This window comes from Dendrobates tinctorius, unplaced genomic scaffold (genome assembly GCF_039654945.1).
Source record: "Dendrobates tinctorius isolate UK_male_01 unplaced genomic scaffold, ASM3965494v1 ptg000062l, whole genome shotgun sequence".
Lineage (NCBI taxonomy): Eukaryota > Metazoa > Chordata > Amphibia > Anura > Dendrobatidae > Dendrobates > Dendrobates tinctorius.
In genome coordinates, this window is record NW_027361730.1 from 14,946,872 (window position 1) to 14,972,229 (window position 25,358).

The 25,358-nt window shown below is 45.1% G+C and overlaps 1 protein-coding gene across 6 annotated transcripts in view; it reads left to right on the plus strand.

Annotated features, from left to right (window-relative positions):
* The window catches only part of SHANK3 (SH3 and multiple ankyrin repeat domains 3), a 609,395-nt gene that overhangs the window by 458,760 nt on the left and 125,277 nt on the right, over positions 1-25,358 (plus strand). For all 6 annotated transcript variants that reach the window (XM_073579308.1, XM_073579309.1, XM_073579307.1 and 3 more), the window contains one exon: positions 24,992-25,143. In XM_073579308.1, the coding sequence (XP_073435409.1) occupies positions 24,992-25,143 (152 nt within the window). The remainder of the gene's footprint in view (positions 1-24,991; positions 25,144-25,358) is intronic.

Genomic DNA, 25,358 nt, shown 5'->3' on the forward strand with positions numbered 1-25,358 from the left:
ATATATATATATATATATATATATATATAGATTTTGGTCTCTATAAATCAGACATTGGAGGCCCCAGCTACAGTGACTTATATCCCTAGGATAGGCGAAAACTTCTCAGGCGCTGGGCATATGATCACTGGGACCCCTACCAATCCCGAGAACCGGGGCTCTGAAGTTCCCCTCTTAAATGAAGTGATAGTCGATCATGAGCACCTCCACTCTATTTATTCTTCATGAGAGTGTGATCGGAAAGCTCTGGTGGTACCAGACAATGAGTGAAGCTCATGACTGACAACTACTCCATCTTAGACCTCATTCAGATGCCAATGTTGCACAAATGTGTTCTATCCTCTCTCTTCACGGACACAACATGTACCCTTTATAATCTATGGCTCTGTTCATGTCTGTGTTTTTTCACGGATCGTGTGCCTGTGCAGAACTCAGACATATCCATTTTTGTTCCTGTATCGAAGATGGAAAGTGCCAATATGTACAGCACATGGGTGACATCCATGTGCCATGCATGTGTTGTACGTATTTAACATTGCAAAGCATAGGAGAATCTTTGTAATTTATTTTTATTTCCATTCGTGATGACACACTGATGGTAAAATGGACACATGGCCCATACTCTGACGCACTGATCCAAAACACTGACACTGGTGCCATTTTTTACCAAAAAAGAAGTCAGCCAACTTCCAAAAAAATTCCAAAATGTATTCACAGCTGTTTTGAGAAAGAACACCCAACGTGTTTGAAGCGCGTTACTGCTACACTTGGTTGTGTGAACTATGTCCTGTCCTATCCTGTTTTTATCTGTGAATAAATAAATTTTGGAATTTTTTGGAAGCTGGTTCACTTCTTTTTTGGATTTATTGCACGTGTAACTACACGAGTTCCGTGCTTCCTCACACCACATGCTGCAGCAGGTGAACTGTTTTTTTCTTCCTTTTACTCCCCATTTTTTAACGTACATGCTTAGACACAGACGTATGTATGTGGCCTTACACGGTTTTCAGGATTGGTCAATGTCCCAGCGGTCTTTTCCCCAGCGATCTGGGATTACTTCCGTAGTTGGTACAACCTCTTTAAGTGAATTCTTATTAAGAAGAATCAAGAAAGGTCTATATAACTAATGAAAGCAGGCCTTCCATAGCTCCTTAGTATTTAAAAGCTTTTAGTTTTCTTTTTTGTTTTATTGTGTTTTGCTGATGTTTTTAATGTATTCTTGTACATGTGTGTTAGAATGTTAGAGTTGGAAGGGACTTCCAGGGTCATTGTGTCCATCTCAGACAGATGTCCATTCAGCTTCTGTTTGAAATCTTCCATTGTTGGAGAATCCACCCCCTCTAGCCTGTTCCACTCATTGATCACCCTCACTGTCAAAAAGTTTTTTCTAATATCTAATCTGTATCTTCTACTTTCCAGTTACATTAGATTGCTTCTCGTGTTTCCATGTGCAAATGGGAAAAAGGATGAACCCTCTACACTGTGACAACCCTTCAGATATTTGTAGAACACTATTAAGTCTCCTCTTAGCCTTCTTTTTTGCAAGCTAAACATTCCCAGATCCTTTATCAGTTCCTCGCAGCACATACTTTGCAGTCTGCTCACCATCCTGATAGCTCTTCTCTGAACCAGTTTTTCAATGTCTTTTTTAAAATGTCTTTAACGTAGTCGTGAAGGGGCCTAATTCTGCAGCGCCTCTTTTTAACAGCGCTGAGGAATAACAGTGTAACGCCGCTCTGTAGCTGAGTTTCCAGCTGTGTCATCTGTACATGACAGCTGACACCCTGCCGTATTGGCCCCAGCCAGTTTGCAAGCCAATCAGGGCCAATTAACCCCTTAAATACTGCTTTCAATCGCGACAGCAGTATTTAAGTGGTTAGTGAGAATCGCAGGTCCCGATGGTTACCATGGTACCCTGAGGCAGTGGCGTAGCAACTGTTTGTGGCGCCCGGGGCGGTCGAAAAATTTGCCGCCCCTTTGGTCGTTGATAATCCGGAAGCATCCGAAGAGCCCACACTACACTCAGAGATCTAATTTTTAGTCTGCTACTAACTCTGCTGTTATTATTTCTAAATTTCAAGACTTTCATCTTCTTGCAGTTCTCTCTCTCTCTTATATATATATATATATATATATATATATGTATTAGCTTGATGATGCTGGATGAAGACCTAGTGGCTTTTTTAATAATAATTTTTAATAATGTGACAGAAAAAAAACAGAAAGTACAAATTATTTTCGAAACTTGGGTAAAGTTGTTTTATTATCTTAGCTCAACCCAGGTCGATTACTGGTGTCCGCCAGAGCGGTGCTGCGCACACTTGCACGCTATATCTGTAGTGCATCTACTGCTGGCCTTGCAGTTGAGGCGCCGCTCGCTTTGCAGGTCTAGAGGGACTCTAAGCCCATGTCCTTGGGGCTGAGTTCTGTGACCATTTGCAGAGCGCTCCTCATTGCCGAGCTCTGTGAGCTTGAACAGGCTTCAGCATTTATGTTTACCGGTAGTGTGGCTCTGTGAGGTAACAGAGCCCGCTTTTGTACACACCGGGTCAGCGGTTAACCCGCCGGTGTCTAGTTAGTACAACACCATATAGTTTCCGCCATTACTGAGCAGCATTACTCTGCACGGTGGAACCCGGGCTGCGAACGCACCTTATACCATCTTTATTATTTGGTGTGTTCCGCCAGCCCCTAACACCATCAGCTGCTACCTGATCTCACTGTTATTAGCGGTAGATGTAGACTTATGGGAGGAGTAGTCCCGTCAGTCACACCTGCTCTCGCTATTATCAGTTCAAAGCAACTATCAGCATTCTCCCTTGCTAGTGCTGATCGGCAGCAGAGCAGGGGAGACTGATGAGAGCGGTCGTCAGCACCTGGCACCAGGGAACAGCGAAAACAGTACTGCTGCTTCCCAGGCACTGGTACGTGTAACACTGATGTAGCACACGGGTGGTGCATGTATCACACACACACACGTACACTGATATCTCTGGTACTGTTAATTCTGGTACCTGAACTGTGAGGATGTGTGGAAGATCCCTTAGACTGGTTCTGCAGCATTTCGATAAAGACTTGAGAGAATCAGAGTATCAAACGTCCTTTTATTGTCACCAGAAGCACTGAAATATTCTGTCTTATCCATGTGATGTACTTGTTGTACTTAAAAATATTCTTCATGACTGAATGAATTCAGAAATTTATAGTGAAGTTTGAACCATCACAAGTCAACAATGACACCTTATTTGCCTCAATATGCGGACACTAGCAGGTGCATGAAGGAAACACATTTTTCCCTAAAGCGTTTTCCAATACACATTTATGACCTTCCTACAGGATAAATTATAATATGATTGCGGGGGGGGGGGGGGGTCTAACTTTAAGGATCCCCACTAATCTCAAGAATAAGAGTCCCAAAATCACCAGTGTGAATGTCAGGGCAGATGAGACATAGATTTCTCTGATAATGATGCTGCAGTTAACCTTGAAGTGAAGAAAAAAAAATATTTCGGCATCGATTGACGACTGCCAGTGGATGTGAGATGTTCAGAGAAAGGATTAAAAGTTTTATTGAAGCAATGCCTTTTGGAGCTGATCCAACTCCTTCATCATGTACATTTAAACAGGATGACACCTCTGCCCTTTATCAATACATGTTATATAAATACTTATTTCTAAATCAGAGCTGACATTCTGTTTAATGTAACCTGATAAAGGAGTTAGATCAACTCCAAAACGTGTCGTTTCAATAAAATTAATTTTTTAACCAGTCTCTGGACACATTACACCCACTGACAGTGCAAGTCTATGCAGCAAGGCTGTCTTCTTCACTTAGCAGTATACCTTCAGCTCCAACACTTACGAGCCTTGGAACTAGTGGTCGTAGTGGTTGGAGCTGCATTGTGGATCCAGTGTTGAGCCTGTACCACACAGACAAATTAGGTTAGCGGTGCACAATGATTCACCCCACGTGCACATTCATGGGCAACGCCGAGCCACGCACGGGGCACTTACCATTTATTTTCATTAGATGACGCTGCAGTGGCACAAGCGGGAAAATGTACATTTGCAGAATGATGGAATCACACAACATGAATATATACAGGGAATGGTGTGAACATCATATCTACTAAGGTCCAAAGGAAAAGGCAGAGTAAGCCCCACTGGGTGAAACCCTTACATTATGCCACTCGCCCCCAGACTGAAGACCACTCAGCCAGCACACCAGCCCCCCTAATACCACACACACTGCTGCCCAGGATGCACATCTGCCAGTGCAATGTAAGTACATGGCAAGACTGCTAGCAAGACAGGGCACAAGCCTGGGGCATACGGGCACCCTGACTCTAAGTACAGGGCACACGCCCAGCTACTACAACAAGAGCCCAAACTGCATCTTCAGCTTCCCACTGACGGCTGCAAACCTCCCTAATACATCACTTGCTGGGAATATACCCTAAACCAGGGAGCCCCGGACCCACTTACCGGAAAAAGCAGCTATCGGTGCTCTTGTTATTCCCTGTCCCACGCTGTACACAGATCCAGACGTGAGCAATCGAGCTGAATCAAGCAGGCGCGTGTAAACGAAGGCAGAGCAATCGATAAAGCAGCTCTCGCATCGTGATGAAGAGACAGGACGCTTAGTAGATCACAGCAGCTCTGTGCTGGAGCAACGTTACCGGCTGCTGGGGGTCAGTGCTATACATATTATACATGTGCTCCTGCCGCGCCGCCCCCACACACGTGCCGCCTGGGGCGGACCGCCCCCCCCCCGCCCCCCCCACGCTACGCCACTGCCCTGAGGTCATGTGATGACCACAGGCTAAGGTGGCCTGTGAGATCCAGCTCTAAGCTGGCTCTCACAGGCTGAGTCAGTGACTCACTCACTGGTCTCCTGCACTCCTGTACACGAGTACTTTAGTGTAGAGACTAGTGATCAAAATAAAAATTATACATGTCCCGCAGTGGGACTTAGTGAAAAAGTAAAAAAAAAAAAAAAAAAGGAATCTAATATATGTAAAAAAAAACGTAAAAAGAACACAAAAAAGTGCACACAAATCGCGAAAAGCCGTTTCCCTAAAACGAAAATAAACAAAACAACTTGCACATAATTGGCATAATCCAGAATAACCCGCTGTATAAAACTGGCATGTTATTTATTCTGTATGGGAAACACCGTAAAAAAAAAATAATAAAAAAACATGACAAAAATGTCGCTTTTTCATCATACTGACTTAGAAAAAAGTGAATGAAAGGCCATCAAAAAGTGATATGTATAAAAGAATTGCATAAATGAAAACGTTAGACTGTTCCACAAAAAACAAGCCCTAATAGGGCTCAATCGGCGAAAAAATAAAAACGTTACTGCTCTCAGAATATGACGATGCAAAAACAAATTCATTTTTGTAAAATATTGTTTTTAGTCTGTAAAAATAGCAAGGCTTAAAAAAAATTATACATTTGGTATCACTGTAATTGTACAGACCCCACGAATGAATCGGTCCCTTTTAGCACATAGTGAATGGCGCAAAAAATTAAAACAATAGCTGAATTGCTGTTTTTTGTAAGCCCTCATACTGCTCTGTTGGCCAAAAAATAAAAGTTACAGCTCTCAGAATATGCTCAAAATAACCAACAAATTTTGTTCAACTTCACAATTGTGTTTCACTTGTTGTTGATTCTTCACCAAAAGTTTACATTTGGTATCTTTATGTTTGAAGCATGATATGTGGGAAGAGGTTGAAAAGTTCCAGGGGGCGGAATACCGTATTTTTCGCTTTATAAGACGCTCCGGATTATAAGACGCACCCCAAATTTTGAGGAGAAAAATAGGAAAAAAACTTTATTTTTAATAAAATGGTGGTGCATCTTATTATCCATGCGTCTTATTGCTTTCCAGGGGTGGTGATGGAGGAGGCCGGAGTGGAACATTGCTGCTGGGATGAGGGGGTGTTTTGATGTGCCGGTGTCTGTTACTGCCGCCGCCCTCTGTCCCCTGATGCTTGCCACCACCGCCACGCTCTGTCCCCCGGTGCCTGCTTGCCACCACCGCCGCACTCTGTCCCCCAGTGCTTGCCACCACCGCCACGCTGTCCCCCGGTGCCTGCTTGCCACCACCGCCACGCTCTGTCCCCCGGTGCCTGCTTGCCACCACCGCCGCACTCTGTCCCCCAGTGCTTGCCACCACCGCCACGCTGTCCCCCGGTGCCTGCTTGCCACCACCGCCGCGCTCTCCCCCGGTTCTTACCGCCACCACCGCGCTCTGTCCCCCGGTTCTTACCGCCACGCTCCTATCCCCCGGTGTTTGCCGCCATCGCCGCGCTCTGTCCCGTTCTGAGGGTACTTGCCGCGGCACTCTGTGCCCTGATGCTGCCGCTGCGCTGTCCGCCACCGCCGCGCTCCTGTCCCCCGGTGGTTTCTTCCGCCCCACCGCCGCCGCCGCGCTCTGTCCCGTTCAGCGTGGGGGGTCTCTGTCGCTCCATGCCTGCTTTCTTCCTGGAAAATGGCCGCCGCGCATGCGCAGACGGACATCTCGGCACTGAAATCTCGGGAGATGAGATTTCAGCGCTGAAATCTCATCTCCCGAGATTTCAGTGCCGAGATGTCCGTCTGCGCATGCGCGGCGGCCATTTTCCAGGAAGAAAGCAGGCATGGAGCGACAGAGACCCCCCACCCTGAACGGGACAGAGCGCGGCGGCGGCGGTGGGGCGGAAGAAACCACCGGGGGACAGGAGCGCGGCGGTGGCGGACAGCGCAGCGGCAGCATCAGGGCACAGAGTGCCGCGGCAAGTACCCTCAGTGGCAGCGCAAATGTATATCCTCTTTGTAAGACGCACCCCCTTTTTCCCCTCAATTTTGGGGGAAAAAAAGTGCGTCTTACAAAGCGGAAAATACGGTACTTTTGCAAGGCACTGTATATATACAGGTCTGGCAAAAATTAAGAGACCACTGCAAAATTTTCAGTTTGTCTGATTTTTCTCTTTATAGGTATGTTTGTGAGTAAAATGTAAATTGTTTTTTTATTCTATAAACTACTAACATGTCTTCGAATTTCCAAGCACTAAATTTTGTATTTATTTTCAGAAAATGAGAAATAGTCAAAAAAACAAAAAAATGCATTGCTTGCAGACCTCAAATAATACTAAGAAAACAAGTTCATAATCATTTAGAAACAACAATACTAATGTTTTAACTCAGGAAGAGTTCAGAAATCAATTTTTTGTGGAATAACCATGATTTTTAATCACAGCTTTCACGCATCTTGGCATGCTTTCCACCAGTCCACACTGCTTTTGGGTGATCGTATGCCACTTCTGGTACAAAAATTTAAGCAGTTCTTCTTTGTTTGATGGCTTGTGACTATCCATTTTCCTCTTGATATATTCCAGAGGTTTTCAATGGGGTTCAGGTCTGGAGATTGGGCTGGCCATAGCTGGGATTTGGTGTGGTGGTCCTTCATCCACACATTGATTGACCTAGCTGTGTGGCATTGCGCATTGTCCTGCTGGAAAAAACAGTCCTCAGGGTTGGGGAACATTGCCTGAGCAGAAGGAATCAACTGTTTTTCCAGGATAACCTTGTATGCGGTTTGATTCATATGTCCTTCGCAAAGATTAACCTACCCAATTCCAGCCTTGCTGAACCATCCCCAGATCATCACCGATCCTCCAGCAAATTTCACAGTGGGTGCAAGACACTGTGGCTTGTACGCCTCTCCAGGTCTCTGTCTAACCATTAGACAACCAGGTTTTGGGCAAAGCTGAAAATTAGACTCAACAGAGAAGATTACCTTACTCCAGTCCTCTATGGTCCAATCCTTATGGTTTTTGGCAAACTTCCGCCTGGCTCCCTTTGCTTCTCATTGATGAAAGGCTTTTTTCTAGCTTTATATGACTTGAGCCATGCCTCTAGGAGCCTGTTACAAACTGTTCTTGCTGTGTACTTCACCCCAGCTGCAATTTGCCATTCCTTTTGTAGGTCACTTGATGTCATCTTTCGGTTGCTGAGTGACATTCAAATAACATGACGGTCATCCCAGTCAGTGGAAAGTCATTTTCGCCCTCTGCCGGTCTGTAGCTTTGTTGGCCCCAATGTCTGCTGCTTGACTCTGTTGTAATGGACTGCAGTCTTAGAAATTTTAAGGATAGAGGCAACATGATGCTCACTGTATCCCTCTGCTAGTAAAGCCAGAATTGAGCCCTTCTTTTCCTCACTCTAGACTTTTCTTTTCAACTCCTTTGACATGGATATAAGTTATTTTTTCATACCTATTACTTTTGGGATATTACTAGCACTTGTTTTGCCATCCAGCTTGTCCTATTGCAAGAAGATTGTGAGCACGACAGCAGGTTTTTTTTTTTTTACTTCGTTAAATAAGATTTGGTTCAGGTGATCACCTAATCAGAAGCACATTAAGTAGAATGAGGTGTACTCTGGTGGAATTCAACTGACACTGGAATAGAATGGCTGTCAGACATGTAGAGAAGCTGATTTTTTTTAAAACTGTGCAGTGGTCTCTTAATTTTTATTAATTATACAAAGGGGGCTAAAGGAAAAAGGAAAGCGCAATAGGGTCTTATCCGGGTGGTGATTCAAAATAAATATAAAAAAAACCACTCACCTATTCCAGGAGAGATAAGGGCACATGAACCACCTGTCAGCCTGCTGCACGCCCGAAGGTCCACTCCGTGACCGCCAATGTGAATCCTTATGGATAAAGTATTTTTCTCGGACTTACTGTGCGCTGCTTGACAAAGTTCAATTTAGTACGACATGAGAAGTTTTAACTGTTTAATTCCCAACGCGTTTCGAAGTGTCTATCACTTCTTCCTCAGGGGATGACATGAAGTGAAAATATGAAAATAGCGACTGCAGCCGTAGATTAATTCATTAAGAGGTGCAATTTCTACAGTGGGGTCACTTTGGGGGGTTTTCTGCTGTTCTGTCACCTTTGGGGCTCCGCAAATGTCACCCTCAAACTATTCTAGCAAAATCTGTGCTCCAAAAGCCAAATAGAGCTCCTTCCTTCTCAGCCCTGACGTGTGGCATAAGGCTATGTGCACGTGGTGTTTTTTATGCGTTTTTGCGGCGTTTTTTCTGAGCGGAAATGGGAAACCCAGCTACTACAACAAGAGCCCAAACTGCATCTTCAGCTTCCCACTGACGGCTGCAAACCTCCCTAATACATCACTTGCTGGGAATATACCCTAAACCAGGGAGCCCCGGACCCACTTACCGGAAAAAGCAGCTATCGGTGCTCTTGTTATTCCCTGTCCCACGCTGTACACAGATCCAGACGTGAGCAATCATTGGAGCTGATAAACTCCGGTGATCTCTCTCACGAAAGCTCAGTGATACACTGTGGGAGCGATTACCTCCTGTCAGTGTATCGCCGGCTGTCTTTGAGAGCAGTCACTAATATTGTGTTTCATTATTTTATTTTGGTTGCACGAGACGTTGGCTTCAGTGGATTAAGCGTTCGGTGATTATGGTTTAATTTAGATTCAATAAAGGAGACAGTGTCATTATTTCAAATAAAGGACTCTTTTCTGGGTGTCTGTTTTTATAATATCACTATCGGGTTAGTAATGGGGGCGTCTTATAGACACCTCTACATGCCTAACCTCGGGGCTTGATGTCACCTGACAATACAATGGTGACATCAACCCCCTCCAACCATCACTCCACTTGCCACCACTTCTGGACAAGTGGGAAGAGCGAGGCTAATTGCTAGATTTGGCGTATTTTATAGTTGTGCCTTTTATGGGTGGGCTGAGAGCTGATGTTTTAGTCTAGGAGGGGCCAATATTCATGGCCCCTTCCTAGGCTATTAACCCCTTAATGCCTGGATCTTTTTTCGGTTTTGCGTTTTTGTTTTTCGCTCCCCTTTTTCTCAGAGCCATAACTTTTTTGTTTTTCTGTCAATATGGCCATGTGAGGGCTTATTTTTTGTGGGACGAGTTGTCCTTTTGCACAACACCATTGGTTTTAGCATGTCGTGTACTACAAAACAGGAAAAAAATGCAAGTGCGGTGAAATTGCAAAAAAAGTGCAATCCCACACTTGTTTATTGTTTGGCTTTTTTGCTAGGTTCACTAAATGCTAAAACTGACCTGCCATTATGATTCTCCAGGTCATTACGAGTTCATAGACACCAAACATGTCTAGGTTCTTTTTTTATCTAAATGGTGAAAAAAAATTCCAATGTTTGCTAAAAAAATAAAAAAAATTGTGCCATTTTCCGAGACCTGTAGCGTCTCCATTTTTCGTGATCTCAGGTTGGGTGAGGGCTTATTTTTTGTGTGCCAGGCTGACGTTTGTAAGGATACCATTTTTGTGCAGATATCATCTTTTGATCGGCTGTTATTGCATTTTAATGCAACGTTGTGGCGACCAAAAAAAAAAGTATTTCTGGCGTTTTGATTTTTTTTTCCTCGCTATGCCGTTAAGCGATTAGGTTAATCCTTTTTTTTTGATAGATCGAGGATTCTGAACGCGACGATACCAAATATGTCTGTTTGATTTTTTTATTTTATTTTGAATGGGGGGTGATTTGAACTTTAATGTTTTTTATTTTTTTCATATTTTTCAAAACATTTTTTTAACTTTTGGCATGCTTCAATAGCCTCCATGGGAGGCTAGAAGCTGCCATAACTTGATCGCCTCTGCTACATAGAGGCGGTTCTCAGATCGCCTCTATGTAGCAGATTTAGTGCATTGCTATGTGCGTCGACCACAGGGTGGCGCTCATAACAATCTGACACCAACAACTATAGAGGTCTCAAGAAGGCCTCTGGTTGTCATGCCGGTCACTCGACGGGGGTCACCGGTGAGCGCATTTCCATCCAGATGGCCGAGAGCGCTTGTTAAATGCCACTGTCAGAGTTTGACAGAGGTATTTAACTAGTTAATAGCTGCGGCCAGATCATGATTCCGCATGCGGCTATTGCGGGCACATGTCAGGTGTTCAAAACAGCTGACATGTCCCGGCTTTGATGCGGGCTGGAGCCCACATCAAAGCGGGGGGGCTGCAATTGGATGTACTATTCCGTCCGATGGCAGAAAGGGGTTAATATCAGCCCGCAGCTGTCTGCCTAGCCTTTGCAGGTTAGATTTTATAGGGGGACCCTATGTCAATTTATTTCTGGGGTCTCCCTGTAAACTAGCCAGTAAAGGCTAAGCCGACAGCTGTGAGCTGATATTAATAGCATGGAAACCTTTATGGCTATTGGCTCCTTCCCAGAATATTAACATCAGCCATCGGCTTTCCCTCTGCTGGTTATGAAAATTACGCGGGAATCTATGCAATTTTTTTATTTTTCCTTTACAGTTACAGCCAATACAGCCTATGTAGGGTTCATTCTGTTAACATTCCTACATAGGCTGGTGACTGTGTGTGTGCTTGTTTGTGTTTACCTATCTGCTAAGTAATGAGGGTGTCGGGCTGACACCTTTTCATTACTAAACCTAGGGCTTGGTGTCAATGACAGCTGCTGACACCATGCCCTAATCCTATTAGTCTGATGCTACAGATGCTAGTTGGTGTTGAGCCAAGAAATTGTATCACAAAACTTTTTTTTTCATTTAGCTAAAATAAGCCTGTATTGCTCTACAAAAACGCATCAAAAATCGTGGCAAAACGCGCGTTTTTGATGCATCATTTTTTGCTGCCAAGAGATGTGAAACCTTGCAGAAATTTCTGCATGCAAATACTCAGCGTACGCACATAGCCTAACAGTAATTTCTGACAACATATGGGCATCACCGCGTTCAGGAGAAATTGCACTATAAATTGTGGGTCCAGTTTCCCCTATTAACTCTTGTGCACCTGACAAATTTGCAGCAAATGTAAAAAATAACATTTTTACCACAAAAATGTCAAATTTCCACATCTCAATGATATAAAGTTTTGTGAGGCACCTATGGGTTCAACAGACTCACTACACCCCTAAATTAATTCCTTAGGCCTGTTTCACACTTCCGTTTGTGACCATCAGTCAAGATCCGCCGATTTGAAAAAAAACGGATCCGCCATTTTTCTTGGCGGATCCGTTTTCTTCCTCATAGACTTGCATTATCGGCGGATCTTGACGGATGGTCGTCCGATCAGTCCGCTTTTGTACGGATCCGCTAAGATTTTGGCGTCCGCTCAGCGGGCCGGACGGAGCATGTAACTTTTTTTGGTGTCCGGATCCGCTATTTACTGATTTAACCCGCATTTCTGTCTGGCTGCTGGATAAAAAATCTCTCTCTCGTCACCGCTACTGCTCCCGCGAGATCTCTCGTCACCGCTACTGCTCCCGCGAGATCTCTCGTCATCGCCGCTCCCGCGAGATCTCTCGTCATCGCCGCTCCCGCGAGATCTCTCGTCATCGCCGCTCCCGCAAGATCTCTCGTCATCGCCGCTCCCGCGAGATCTCTCGTCATCGCCGCTCCCGCGAGATCTCTCTCCCTCCTTTACGGCACATCATGCTGCTTCTCCACGACATCGCACCTACTGATCCCGCGACATCACCGCTGCTGATCCCGCCGTGCCCACGTCATCCCGATGACAGCTCCCACGTCAACATGCCCGCTCCCGCACTGCACTACATCACCGGTATTTTAACTTTTTTTTTTTTCACAGGCGCGGTTCCTTTAAATTTTCAACTTCTGCGGATCCGTACATCCGCCCATCCGATGCCACCCGTTCCTGTCAGTCCGCCTGCGGATCCGTTTTCCGCTATTTTAGCGGATTTGGACTGACAGGAAAAACTGAAGTGTGAAACAGGCCTTAGGCGGTGAAGTTTCCAATATGGGGTCACCTGGGGGGGGGGTTATGCTGTTCTGGCACCTCAGAGGCTCAGCTAATAAAACCCACAATCTATTCAAACGAAATATGCATTCTAAATGCTTAGTAGTGCTCTTTCCCATCAGACCTCAGATGTGTGCTCAAACAATAGTATACAGCCACATATGAGGTATTGCATAGCAAATTATGGGGTTCATTTTCTCCTATTACCCCTCGTGTAAATTATAAATTTGGTGTTAAAACAGTACTTTAAGATGGAAAAAAAAATATTTTTTTTTCTCACATCTAGAAGTTATGAAGTTTCAGGAATCACTTGTGTTAAAAATGCTCACTACACCCCTAGATAAATTCCTTGAGGGGTCTAGATTCCAAAATGGGGTCATTTGTAGGGGGTTTCTGCTGTTTTTACATGATAGGGGCTCTCCAAATGAGACATGGCATTCACAACCAATGCTAGACAAATGGCACCATTTCCTTTTCTAGCCCTGCCATGTGTCCAAACGGAAGATTTTGACCGCATAGAGAGTGTCATCACATTCTGGAGTAATGGCATAAGAAATTATGGGGTTCATTTTCTCCTATTGTCCATTGTGAAAATTACAAATTTGGGGCTAAAGCAGTTTTCAATATGACAACCTGTTATCAAATTCTGTGTAGTACCTGTGGGTTCAAAATGCTCACTATACCCCCTAGATAAAATCCTTGAGGGGTGTAGCTTCCAAAATGGAGTAGCTTGTGAGAGGTTTCCACGGTTTCGGCACATCAAGGGCTGTCTAAATGCGACATGATGCACGCTCTTGATTCCAGCCATTTTGGGGTTCAAAAAGTCACTTCTTTCTTTCCGAGGTCTGCCGTACACCCAAACAGTAGTTTTCCTCCAAATATGGGGTATCAGCGCACTTAGGATCAATTGCACAACACATTTTTGGGTCCATTTTCTCCTGTTACCCTTGTGAAAATAGAAAATTTGGAGCTAAAAGTACATTTTTGTGGAAAAAAGGTGATTTTTTTTTTTATTTTCACAGCTCTTCGTTATAAGCTTCTGTGTAGCACCAGGGAGTTATAGGTGCTCATCACACTCCTTGTTACATTCCTTGAAGGGTCTAGTTTTAAAAATGGAGTCACTTGTGTTGAGGTTTCCACTGTTTAGGCACATCAGGGGCTCTCGAAACGCAACATGGCTTCCACTCTCGATTATAGCCATATTGGCGTTCAAAAAGTCAAATGGTGCTCCTTCCCTTCCGAGCCCTGCTGTTTGCCTAAACAGTAGTTTTACCCCACATATGGGGTATGAGCATTACTCAGGAGAAATTGCACAATACATTTTGGGGTCCATTTTTTCCTATTACCATTGTGAAAATAAAAAATTTGAGGCTAAAGTAAAATTTTTGAGGAAGGAAAAGTAAAAATGTTAATTTTTTCCTTTCACATTGCTTTAGTTCCTGTGAAGTACCTGAAGGGTAAATCAACTTATTGAATAAGGTTTTGAGGTGCTGTTTTTAGAATGGTGTCACTTTTGGGTATTTTCTGTCATTTAAGCCCCCCAAAGTCACTCCAAATGTGATGTGGTCAATAAAAAATGGTTTTGTAAATTTTTTGAGAAAAATTAGAAATTGCTGATCAACTTTTAACCCTTCTAACTTCCAAACAAAAAAAGCTATGTTTCAAAAATGATGCAGATGTAAAGTAGACATGTAAGAAATGTTATTTATTAACTACCTTGTATGACAAAGCTCTCTAATTTAAGGGCATAAGAATTAAAATTTTGAAAATTGCAAAATTTTCAAAATGTTCGCCAAATTTCCGATATTTTCACAAATAAACGCAAGTCATATTGAACAAATTTTATCACTTTTGTGAAGTACAATAGCTAACGAAAAAACATTCTCAGAATCACTGTTATCTGTTGAAGCGTTCCAGAGTTACTACCACATAAATTGACAATGATCAAATTTCAAAAATGTCGCCTGGTAATTAAGGTCAAAATTTGCACCGTCACTAAGGGGTTAATGTGTTTTTCAAGTCATATCATTGAATTTATGGAGAGTCGCCATAAAAAAAACTCCATTAAGTGTGTGTATAGATATTAATATGTTCTTATTGGGATGTGTTTCTCACATTTTTCAGCCTTTGGCATCATACCTCCTCAGGAAAAAAATAATACATTTGTGGGCCACTAAGGCTGGGTTTCACATTAGCGTTTTTTAGTGCAGCACATCCTGCGCGTCCATGCGCATGCGCCGCTATGTTTAACATGGCGGGCGCATGGTCTAGCGTTTGCACACGCTCGTATGCATGCATTTTTTTGTAGTGTGCGCCTTGGCGCGCCCGATGCAACCTGTTGCATTTTTGGGTCCGTCCAACAGCGTCAAAAAAACGCTTGCGCACGGAATGTGACAAAATGATGCATTACAGTAGTCTTGGAACGCAGGCGTGCTCATGGACATGCGCACACCTGCGTTTAAAATCGCATGCGTTTTAAGAGTTAACTTGGCTAGAAACTGGCTAAAACGCATGCGCCTAAAAAAGCAAACGCATGCAAAACGCATGATGCGTTTTTTGCATTCGTTTCTATTGAGCACGAAGCGCAGCGCTAAAAAACGCTAATGTGAAAGTAGCCTAAAATGTACAAAATAATCCCCAAAATAAAAGATAATCTTTATTAATACTAATTAAAATAAGATTGCACATTCGACCCAGACTAACAATATTAATTGGCTCAAAGGGGTCACAGTCAATGTCCCTACTCCGTATTGGGCAGAGAGTAGGAGGGATAAGAGTGTGCACACGCTGCGGATTCTGCTGCGGATCCGCAGAGGTTTTGGCCCTGCGGATCCTCAGCAGTTTCTGCTGCGGTTTACAGTACCATAATATCCTATGGGAAATGGAAACCGTAGTGCAGACAGTGCGGATTTTTCCACGCGGATTTGCTGCGGTTTCTAATCCGCAGAAAGAATTGACATGTCAATTCTTTCTGCGGATTCCGCTGCGGTTTACCATCTCCTCCATTATAGAGGTGATAAACCGCAGGGCAAAACCGCAGGCTAATCCGCAGATCAATTGAAGCCCCTACATTTCATCTATATTGCAGATGAAGAATTAAATCAAAGAAGTTTTTAAAACTATTTATTATCTACATTTAAATGTTTTGCATTGTGCAAATTGCCTCTTCAGAGAGAACGAGGACTTGAACTCTATAGTGCCACCTGTTGGAAGCAGCCATCCTAGAAGTCATTATCGACCCTTTAACGAGTCTTGCAATATCACTTACGATAAATGCCAAATCAGAATATCAGTTTGCATGTTCTACATTGGCATGTCATGAGTATTGCATCCTTTTCCGACCCATATCCTGTGTCTCCACAAAGAATTTTTATTAATGGAGGCACCAACCATTCTACCCAATAACAATGGGACTTTTGATTACAACAATAGTCCCATGCTGTGTTAAATCAGTCACACAATGGACACCCACAGACTGCACTGTGGTCTGTCTGATTTTGCAGCGACATCCAGAGTTTTGATACGGGAAATCTAAATGCAGTTGTAGTTTTCCTTCATACTACAGAATTTTCGATGCAGTCTCGGTTACATATGTAAACAGGACCTTTCTCATCCCTGATAAATTCCTTTATCTATAAAAGTTGAAGAATACATGGTAAGCATGCAGGCTTGGGTTTTACAGTCAGGTGTGCTTTCCTTAGCAGGAAAAAAAAACATGTTATGATTATGAGCCATAAGACATTACTTTAGTAGGTGGATGGCAAACTCGGATATGTTTTAAAACATATTGTTTTGTTCTTGTCTCAAGGTTATGGACCTAAAAAAATGCCCTTCTGTTTTATAACCTCCTTGTTACACTGGTAATGCAGCTATGGTCTTATAAGGGGGTAGAGACCATATTTGGAAAGATTCTACAGTTATGTAAAAATACCTTCAAAACGTCTTACTATAATATTTGGAGACTCAAAAGTTATGTGTATAAAAAATCTATACAGTCCAGGGCTTGAGTTAAAAATATCAAACTTTAACGTTTATACCCATTCTATTATTGAGGTTCTCCCTGAACAGAAAGATAAAAATAAAATTATATTGCAGATAAATAGTTTTAATTTGTAAATCAAACTTGATTTGTCTAGAGAAGCAAACATTATAGTACATTAAAATGTCAGTCTCCTCCCATTGATAGAAACTGTCCTAGCATGTTAATAGCTAATATTTTATAAAAGGGCAGTTTCTAGGGAATTTTGCGAACAGGGCGAACATCGAAAAAGCGCCCCCCCCCCCCCGAACATTAACATGCTGAATACTTTAGATAAACTTAGATAAACGTGTCTTACCTTTGCATCAATCCAATCCTCGAAGGCATCACCCCCCGATATTACACACAAAGGCAGCAGGCTAAGCACCACAGTATCCTCAAAAAAATAAAATAAATACATCACTGCTGTAATAATATCCGTAATTAGCCCCTATGGTAATAATATCCCCCATCCTGACCCCTGTGTGTCTCATTCCTGACTTCAGCCATATTTTCTCTCATCCTGCCCTCATGAGTATCCATTCTGCCCCCCATATGATCTCCCGATCCTGCCCCATGATCCTGCCCCCTGTGTCTCCCATCCTGCCCCCTGTGTCTCCCATTCTGCCCCGTCCTGTGTCTCACTTTCACATTCTGCCCCCTCCTGTGTCTTACTGTCACATTCTGCCCCGTGCCTCACATTCTGCCCCTCCTGTGTATCACTGTCACATTCTGCCCCTCCTGTGTCTCACTGTCATATTCTGCCCCCTCCTGTGTCTCACTGTCACATTCTGCCCTCTCCTGTGTCATACTTTCACATTCTGCCCCTTCCTGTGTCTTACTGTCACATTCTGCCCCCGTGCCTCACATTCTGCCCCCTCCTGCATTTCACTGTCACATTCTGCCCCTTCCTGTGTCTTACTGTCACATTCTGCCCGTGCCCCACATTCTGCCCCCTCCTGCGTCTCACTGTCACATTCTGCCCCCCTCCTGTGTCTTACTGTCACATTCTGCCCCCTCCTGTGTCTCACTGTGACATTCTGCCCCCTCCTGTGTCTTACTGTCACATTCTGCCCCATGTCCATTATGCCCCCATGTCTCACATTTTGTCCCCTCCTGTGTCATTACTGTCACATTCTGCCGCATCCTGTGTCTTACTGTCATATTCTGCCCCTATGTCTCACATTCTGCCCCCTCTTGTGTCTCACTGTCATTCTGCCCCCTCCTGTGTCTCACTGTCACATTCTGCCCCCATTTCTCGCATTCTGCCCCTGCTGTGTCTTACTGTCACATTCTGCCCCTTCTGTGTCTTACTGTCACATTCTGCCCCCATGTCTTGCATTCTGCCCCCATGTCTCACTTTCTGCCCCCTCCTGTGTCTCACTGTCACATTCTGCCTCATCCTGTCTTACTGTCACATTCTGCCCCCATGTCTGAATTCTGCCCCCATCATATCTGCATTCTGCCCCCATGTCTTGCATTCTGCCCCTATGTCTTGCATTCTGCCCCCATTATGTCTGCATTCTGCCCCCATTATGTCTGCATTCTGCCCCATCATGTCTGCATTGTGCCCCATCATGTCTGCATTCTGCCCACATGTCTTGCATTCTGCCCCCATGTCTTGCATTGTGCCCCCATGTCTTGCATTCTGCCCCATCATGTCTGCATTCTGCCCCATCATGTCTGCATTCTGCCCCATCATGTCTGCATTCTCCCCCATCATGTCTTGCATTCTGCCCCAATGTCTCACATTCTGCCCCCTCCTGTGTCATTACTGTCACATTCTGCCCCCTCCTGTGTGTCACTGTCGCATTCTGCCCCCCTCCTGTGTCTTACTGTCGCATTCTGCCCCCTCCGGTGTCTCACTGTTACATTCTGCCCCCTCCTGTGTCTTACTGTCACATTCTGCCCCCATGTCTCACATTTTGCCCTCTTGTGTCATTACTGTCACATTCTGCCCCCTCCTGTGTCTCACTGTCACATTCTGCCCCCATGTCTCACAGTCTACCCCCTCCTGTGTCTCACTGTCACATTCTGCCCCCATGTCTCGCATTCTGCCCCTCCTGTGTCTCACTGTCACATTCTGCCCCCATGTCTCGCATTCTGCCCCCTGCTGTGTCTTACTGTCACATTCTGCCCCCATGTCTTGCATTCTGCCCCCATGTCTCACTTTCTGTCCCCTCCTGTGTCTCACTGTCACATTATGCCCCATCCTGTCTAACTGGCACATTCTGCCCCATGTCTGCATTCTGCCCCCATCATATCTGCATTCTGCCCCCATGTCTTGCATTCTGCCCCATGTCTTGCATTCTGCCCCCATGTCTTGCATTCTGCCCCTGTCATGTCTGCATTCTGCCCCATCATGTCTGCATTCTGCCCCCATCATGTCTTGCATTCTGCCCCCATCATGTCTTGCATTCTGCCCCCATCATGTCTTGCATTCTGCCCCATCATGTCTTGCATTCTGCCCCATGTCTTGCATTCTGCCCCCGTCATGTCTTGCATTCTGCCCCATGTCTTGCATTCTGCCCCATGTCTTGCATTCTGCCCCCATGTCTTGCATTCTGCCCCCATGTCTTGCATTCTGCCGCTGTCATGTCTGCATTCTGCCCCATCATGTATGCATTCTGCCCCCATCATGTCTGCATTCTGCCCCCATCATGTCTGCATTCTGCCCCCATCATGTCTGCATTCTGCCCCATCATGTCTGCATTCTGCCCCCATCATGTCTGCATTCTGCCCCCATCATGTCTGCATTCTGCTCCCATCATGTCTGCATTCTGCCCCCATGTCGTGCATTCTGCCCCATCATGCCTTGCATTCTGCCCCCATCATGTCTTGCATTCTGCCCCCATCATGTCTTGCATTCTGCCCCCATCATGTCTGCATTCTGCCCCATGTCTTGCATTCTGCCCCACATCATATCTGCATTCTGCCCCATCATGTCTTGCATTCTGCCCCATGTCTTGCATTCTGCCCCATGTCTTGCATTCTGCCCCATCATGTCTGCATTCTGCCCCCATGTCTTGCATTCTGTCCCCATCATATCTGCATTCTGCCCCATCATGTCTGCATTCTGCCCCTATCATGTCTGCATTCTGCCCCATGTCTTGCATTCTGCCCCCTTGTCTTGCATTCTGCCCCCATCATGTCTGCATTCTGCCCCATCATGTCTGCATTCTGCCCCCTTGTCTTGCATTCTGCCCCCATCATGTCTGCATTCTGCCCCCATCATATCTGCATTCTGGCCCCATGTCTTGCATTCTGCCCCCATCATGTCTGCATTCTGCCCCCATCATGTCTTGCATTCTGCCCCCATGTCTTGCATTCTGCCCCCATCATGTCTGCATTCTGCCCCCATGTCTTGCATTCTGCCCCCATCATGTCTTGCATACTGCCCCATGTCTTGCATTCTGCCCCCATGTCCAGCATTCTGCCCCCATCATGTCTTGCATTCTGCCCCCATCATGTCTTGCATTCTGCCCCCATCATGTCTTGCATTCTGCCCCCATCATGTCTTGCATTCTGCCCCCATCATGTCTTGCATTCTGCCCCCATCATGTCTTGCATTCGGCCCCCATCATGTCTACATTCGGCCCCCATCTTGTCTTGCATTCTGCCCCCATCATATCTGCATTCTGCCCCATCATGTCTTGCATTCTGCCCCATCATGTCTGCATTCTGCCCCCATCATGTCTTGCATTCTGCCCCCATCATGTCTTGCATTCTGCCCCATCATGTCTCGCATTCTGCCCCATCATGTCTGCATTCTGCCCCCATCATGTCTGCATTCTGCCCCATCATGTCTTGCATTCTGCCCCATCATGTCTTGCATTCTGCCCCCATCATGTCTTGCATTCTGCCCCCATCATGTCTCGCATTCTGCCCCATCATATCTGCATTCTGCCCCCATCATGTCTTGCATTCTGCCCCCATCATGTCTTGCATTCTGCCCCCATTTCTCCATATTTGCCCCTGTGTGTCTCCAGTCCTGCCCCTGAGTCTCCATTCTGCCAGGGAAAAATATTGCCCCTTTCAATAATAAAATAAAAACTTTTTTCTTACCTGGCCTCGCTCCTGCATTGAAGTTGGAGCTGCAGCTTTGTGAGGCTGAGCTGAAAGGACATGTGGTGACGTCATCGTCATGTGATCAGGGGGCGGGCTGATCAATGATGAAGGACTGTGGTAATGATGACGTCACCACAGGTCCTTCAGCTCCTCTGTAGCTTTGGATGTCGGCCGCTGTGGCGGCTCTGCTGATGTGTGCGCTGCAGGCCCGGCTGCAGCGCACACTTGGGGCCCGACCGGCAACCGCAGCGCACACTTGGGGCCTGCCTGGCGCCCCATGACATGCAGCACTTGGGGCCCAATGACTGTAAGCACAGGAGCGTGGTCCCTGATCTGCGGGGCCCCCTTCTGTACTGCTGTTCATCGGGCCCCATACAGCAGTAAGGGCTGTCATGCCCTGATGGCGGCCCTGGGCAGGCGCCCCCTGGCTTGGGTGGCGCCCCGGGTGATCGCACCCCCCGTCCCCCCTAAAAACGGCCCTGTTTTATAATATCTCCCTGTCTGGCCAACATAGCTGGCTTACTGACAGATTCTGCAACCAACAATAGACAGTGCAAAACAGAAGGTGTGGAAGGCCAAATGTGCCAAATTTTTAATGATACCCAAATGCTAAAATGTTTTAGCCCAAAATACATGCATTTAAATAAAAAAAATTGGCACAAATGGTGGACAACCCATAAAATATGTATTCTCATATTATTAAATTGCTTTAGTTAGTTACCGTAACTTGTTTCTAAGGGGCTGAGCCTCCAGACCCTGGGCCAGTGTGCTCATTAGTAAAATTCCAGAAGAGTTAACTCCTGACATCCCAGTCAGCTTTTTCCAATACATTGATCTCTATACAGCAGTTAGCTTCTCAACTCTCAGTTCTTGACAGGGGTCTTATCAGTCCTGCATAATCATATTCTCAGCCCTCAACATCAGAAGTTTCCAGAGCAGTGCTCCTAATCACAGCTCTGACTTTCTTGAGCCATGTGCTTTTGAAATGCTCTGTTATCTCTCTATGTAAATATATGATAAAAGTAATCACTTAAGCCCCCCCCCCCCCCCCCCCCCCCGTCACACATAGCGATCTCTCTAGCGAGATCGCTGCTGAGTCACTATTTTTGTGACGCAACAGCGATCTCACCAGCGAGATCGCTGTGTGTGACACTGACCAGCGACCGGCCCACTTGCCGGTTATCGCTGATCGTCCTGGAATGGCCAGGACATTTTTTTTGATTGCTGGCCAGCACGCATCGCTGCGTGTGACAGGCGGGAGACCAGCGATCAGCGAGCTGGTAACTAGGGTAAACGCAGGGTTTCTAAGCAGCGCACGTCACTTAGAAACCCCATGTGAACCTTAGCAACCAAGGTACACATCGGGTTTCTAAGTGATGCGCGCTGCTTAGAAACCCGATGTGTACCTTAGTTACAAGCTCCCTGCATCTGGTAACTAAAGTACACAGCGACGCCGCGCGCTCGGCGTCGCTGATGCTGATCGCTGGTGAAGCTGCCTGTTTGACAGCTCACCAGCGATCATGTAGCGAAACACCAGCAATTCTGACAAGTTGATATCGGTGTCGGGATCGCTGGTGAGTCGCTATGTGTGACGGGGCTCTAAGAACAGACAATGACAAACTGTTAATGTGTAGTAACAGGACAGAGCGCCTAACCAGAAATGTTACTCAAGGAGGAGCACACCACTTTCCCCAAGCAACCAGGAAGTAAGGAGACTGCAGAACTATTAGGAGACATTTTGAGAATACCCCTTTGAAGCTAGCAAGAGGGAGGGGGATGGAACCCCTTATTGTACATGCTCACTGGCACCTGTCTAATTAATATTCTAATACATGTTTTGGTCAGTGTAACAAGGCAGCTGCCATTTGAAAGTACTAAAGTGATTACCTCCTTAGGCAAACCAAGAGTGATGTTCTAACTAAATGTATTTAGGAATTTATATGTAATTTGATTATCCTTCATTCTTTACTTTTTCGTATTCCCGAAGATACGCCTCTGAGGTTCATAGACTACTTTGAACATCAACATGATAAGTATACAAATATTGAAATTCTGTATGGGAAATATCTGCACTTGGTGCAAAGAATGTTACCCCATTAGCTAACCAGTTCCTATTATCCAGGAAAGTGTCTTATTATGGCAAAGTAGGTCTTTTTATTAGCAAATCCATAATCTACTGTCTGTAACACTGGCCCCTGTGTATGTCGTATAGTGGAACCCTATGCTGGACTGGACTGACTAATACGTTTTAAAGGCAGATTGTGTAAATCATGACATTGCCATTCATTTTTGTCAGACCTGTAAATGACAATTTCTCACCTCCATTTCATCTTTGACCTTTTAAAAGTTCAAATATTTCTGACTTTTTATCTGCCTCCCTTTTGGGGGCCTGCATGTTTTTTCTTATGAATGAGCAGAATTTCTTAAGAATGTGATGTGTACGGTGACAACACAGGCTCATGTGACCTGCATTGTCTAGGTAATGTCACTTCACCTAGGCAAAAGCTCGGCCTCCTTGGCTGCAAGCCTTTACAGCCTTCCATGATCTCATTAGGACATGCACATACCGTAAGGAGCAGCCTTGTATTCCTTCCATCATATGAAGAAGTCACTGTCTGCCATGCCTGCTAGTGAAACCTGCATGTACAGACATTGACTCGGTCTAATGGAGTGGTCTCTCTGTTTAGGAGCAGTCTCTTTCTGTCACACATTTTTGCATTAATATTCAGCTCCCATCACACTCTCTCCGCAGTAATTCAAAATCTGTCAGGCAGCCGAGAGAGGAGGGAGAAGGAGCGAAAGTCAGAGGGAGGGAGGTAAGAGTGAGGGGAAGAGAGAAGGGACAAATATTGTTTGAGAGGGAATAAAAGCAACGATTAAGATATCTGTAAGGTAGGAGACATCAATGTGAAAGCATGGTTGTATCACTGCGAAGAAATGATGAACATACTAATGGAACATAGGAAGAAAAGGCACAGGAATGTCACTAGAGGTTGATAAGTGAACAGGTTGTGCAAAACGGGATGAGAAAAAAGTATGTAGGAGAAATGAACAATACATATTTCAAGAGGAAGTCAATGAGAAGTGAATGCGACTGGTCAAGAAAAATTTGGGTCTTATCTACATGGAGCATTGAAAATGAAAGATTAGGTAAGGAATAGAGTAGAGGAGGAGGAAGAAGCTGTGAGAGGTTAATCAGGAAGGAAAAGAAGTGAAAGAGAGGCCACAGAGATAGCGCCAGTGATAGACGATGAAGGGCTGTCTATTGATCAAGGTGAAGATTGGTGAGTGTGGGGCGGGGGTGAGCAGGTCTGGAGATTGTAGAATTCTGGGGGGAGAGAGAAGCATGAATGGACAACCCCCCCTTCTCCTCCCTCTGTCCTCCCTCCTCACTCTCCCCCTCTGCTGCTGACAGTTTAACTGAAACGGCAAAAGAACAGGGAGAACTGCAGACAGCCGTGCTTTCCCTCAGCTTCTTCTTCATCCAATCCTTTGACAGTCCCTCCATCTCCATAGCCCCTTATGTTTATCTTCTTGTGTTCCTATCTTGCTCATCTCTCCATATCTTCATTTATTTCCCGTCCATTTCTCATTATTGCTCCTCCTCTGCCCTTTCCTCTCTCCTTTGGATTGCTACTCCCCATCATTCTGACTCACTATATCTCTGAACAACCCTTTTGTATCCTTTTTTTCATCCCTTTCTCAGTTTAATCTTTTTTCCTCCAACCATCTTATCTTATTTACCAAACACCTTCCTTACCTTATTGCTTTTTTTCCCCACAAAATGCCTTTTTTTATTTCGCTTTGAATTTGGTGGGCTGGGTGGAGGGGAGAGGTGATTTAAGGACAAGTGGAGAGCAAAGTAGCCCTCAATAAGGTGGGGGTAGTACTTTGGAGAGAGAGGTTTGAAAGAGGTTTTATGAACATTATGAAATTGGGAAAGTGTCTGTGTCCCAGTATGCTGGTTTGGGCCCCCATGACAAGTGTTGAGGGGTACCACCCACCCACAAAGTTGAGATGTCAGTGAAAGTTTGGAGAAGTTTTGAGCTACTGGCCACCCATATGGCACGCCCACGTCCACTCAGCACCATCACCTATGTGTTTGTTTACAGCCCAGGGCCCCTGGATACAAGGAGTACCGGCCCTCGGGGGCCCAAAAGAAAACTGTACAGCGCGGTACCTGGAAGAACATTTATAGCAGTGAAGTCATATGAACCACAAGGACCTGGAGAAATCCAACTCAACAGAGGGGAGAGAGTGAAGGGTGAGTGCAAGACTCATTTCTTAGTTCAGGGGGCTCATGAAGTACACTTATTGACTAATAAGAGTGATTGCCTTGTTAGATGCACCAAACTGCATTAAAAAAATGCAACACAACTGGAAAAGTTTGTCAAAATGGCACATAACTATTAAGTCCTGCTATAAGATGATTTTCAAGTTTAATGCATGAAAATTATAAATCATAAATGCAGACTTATT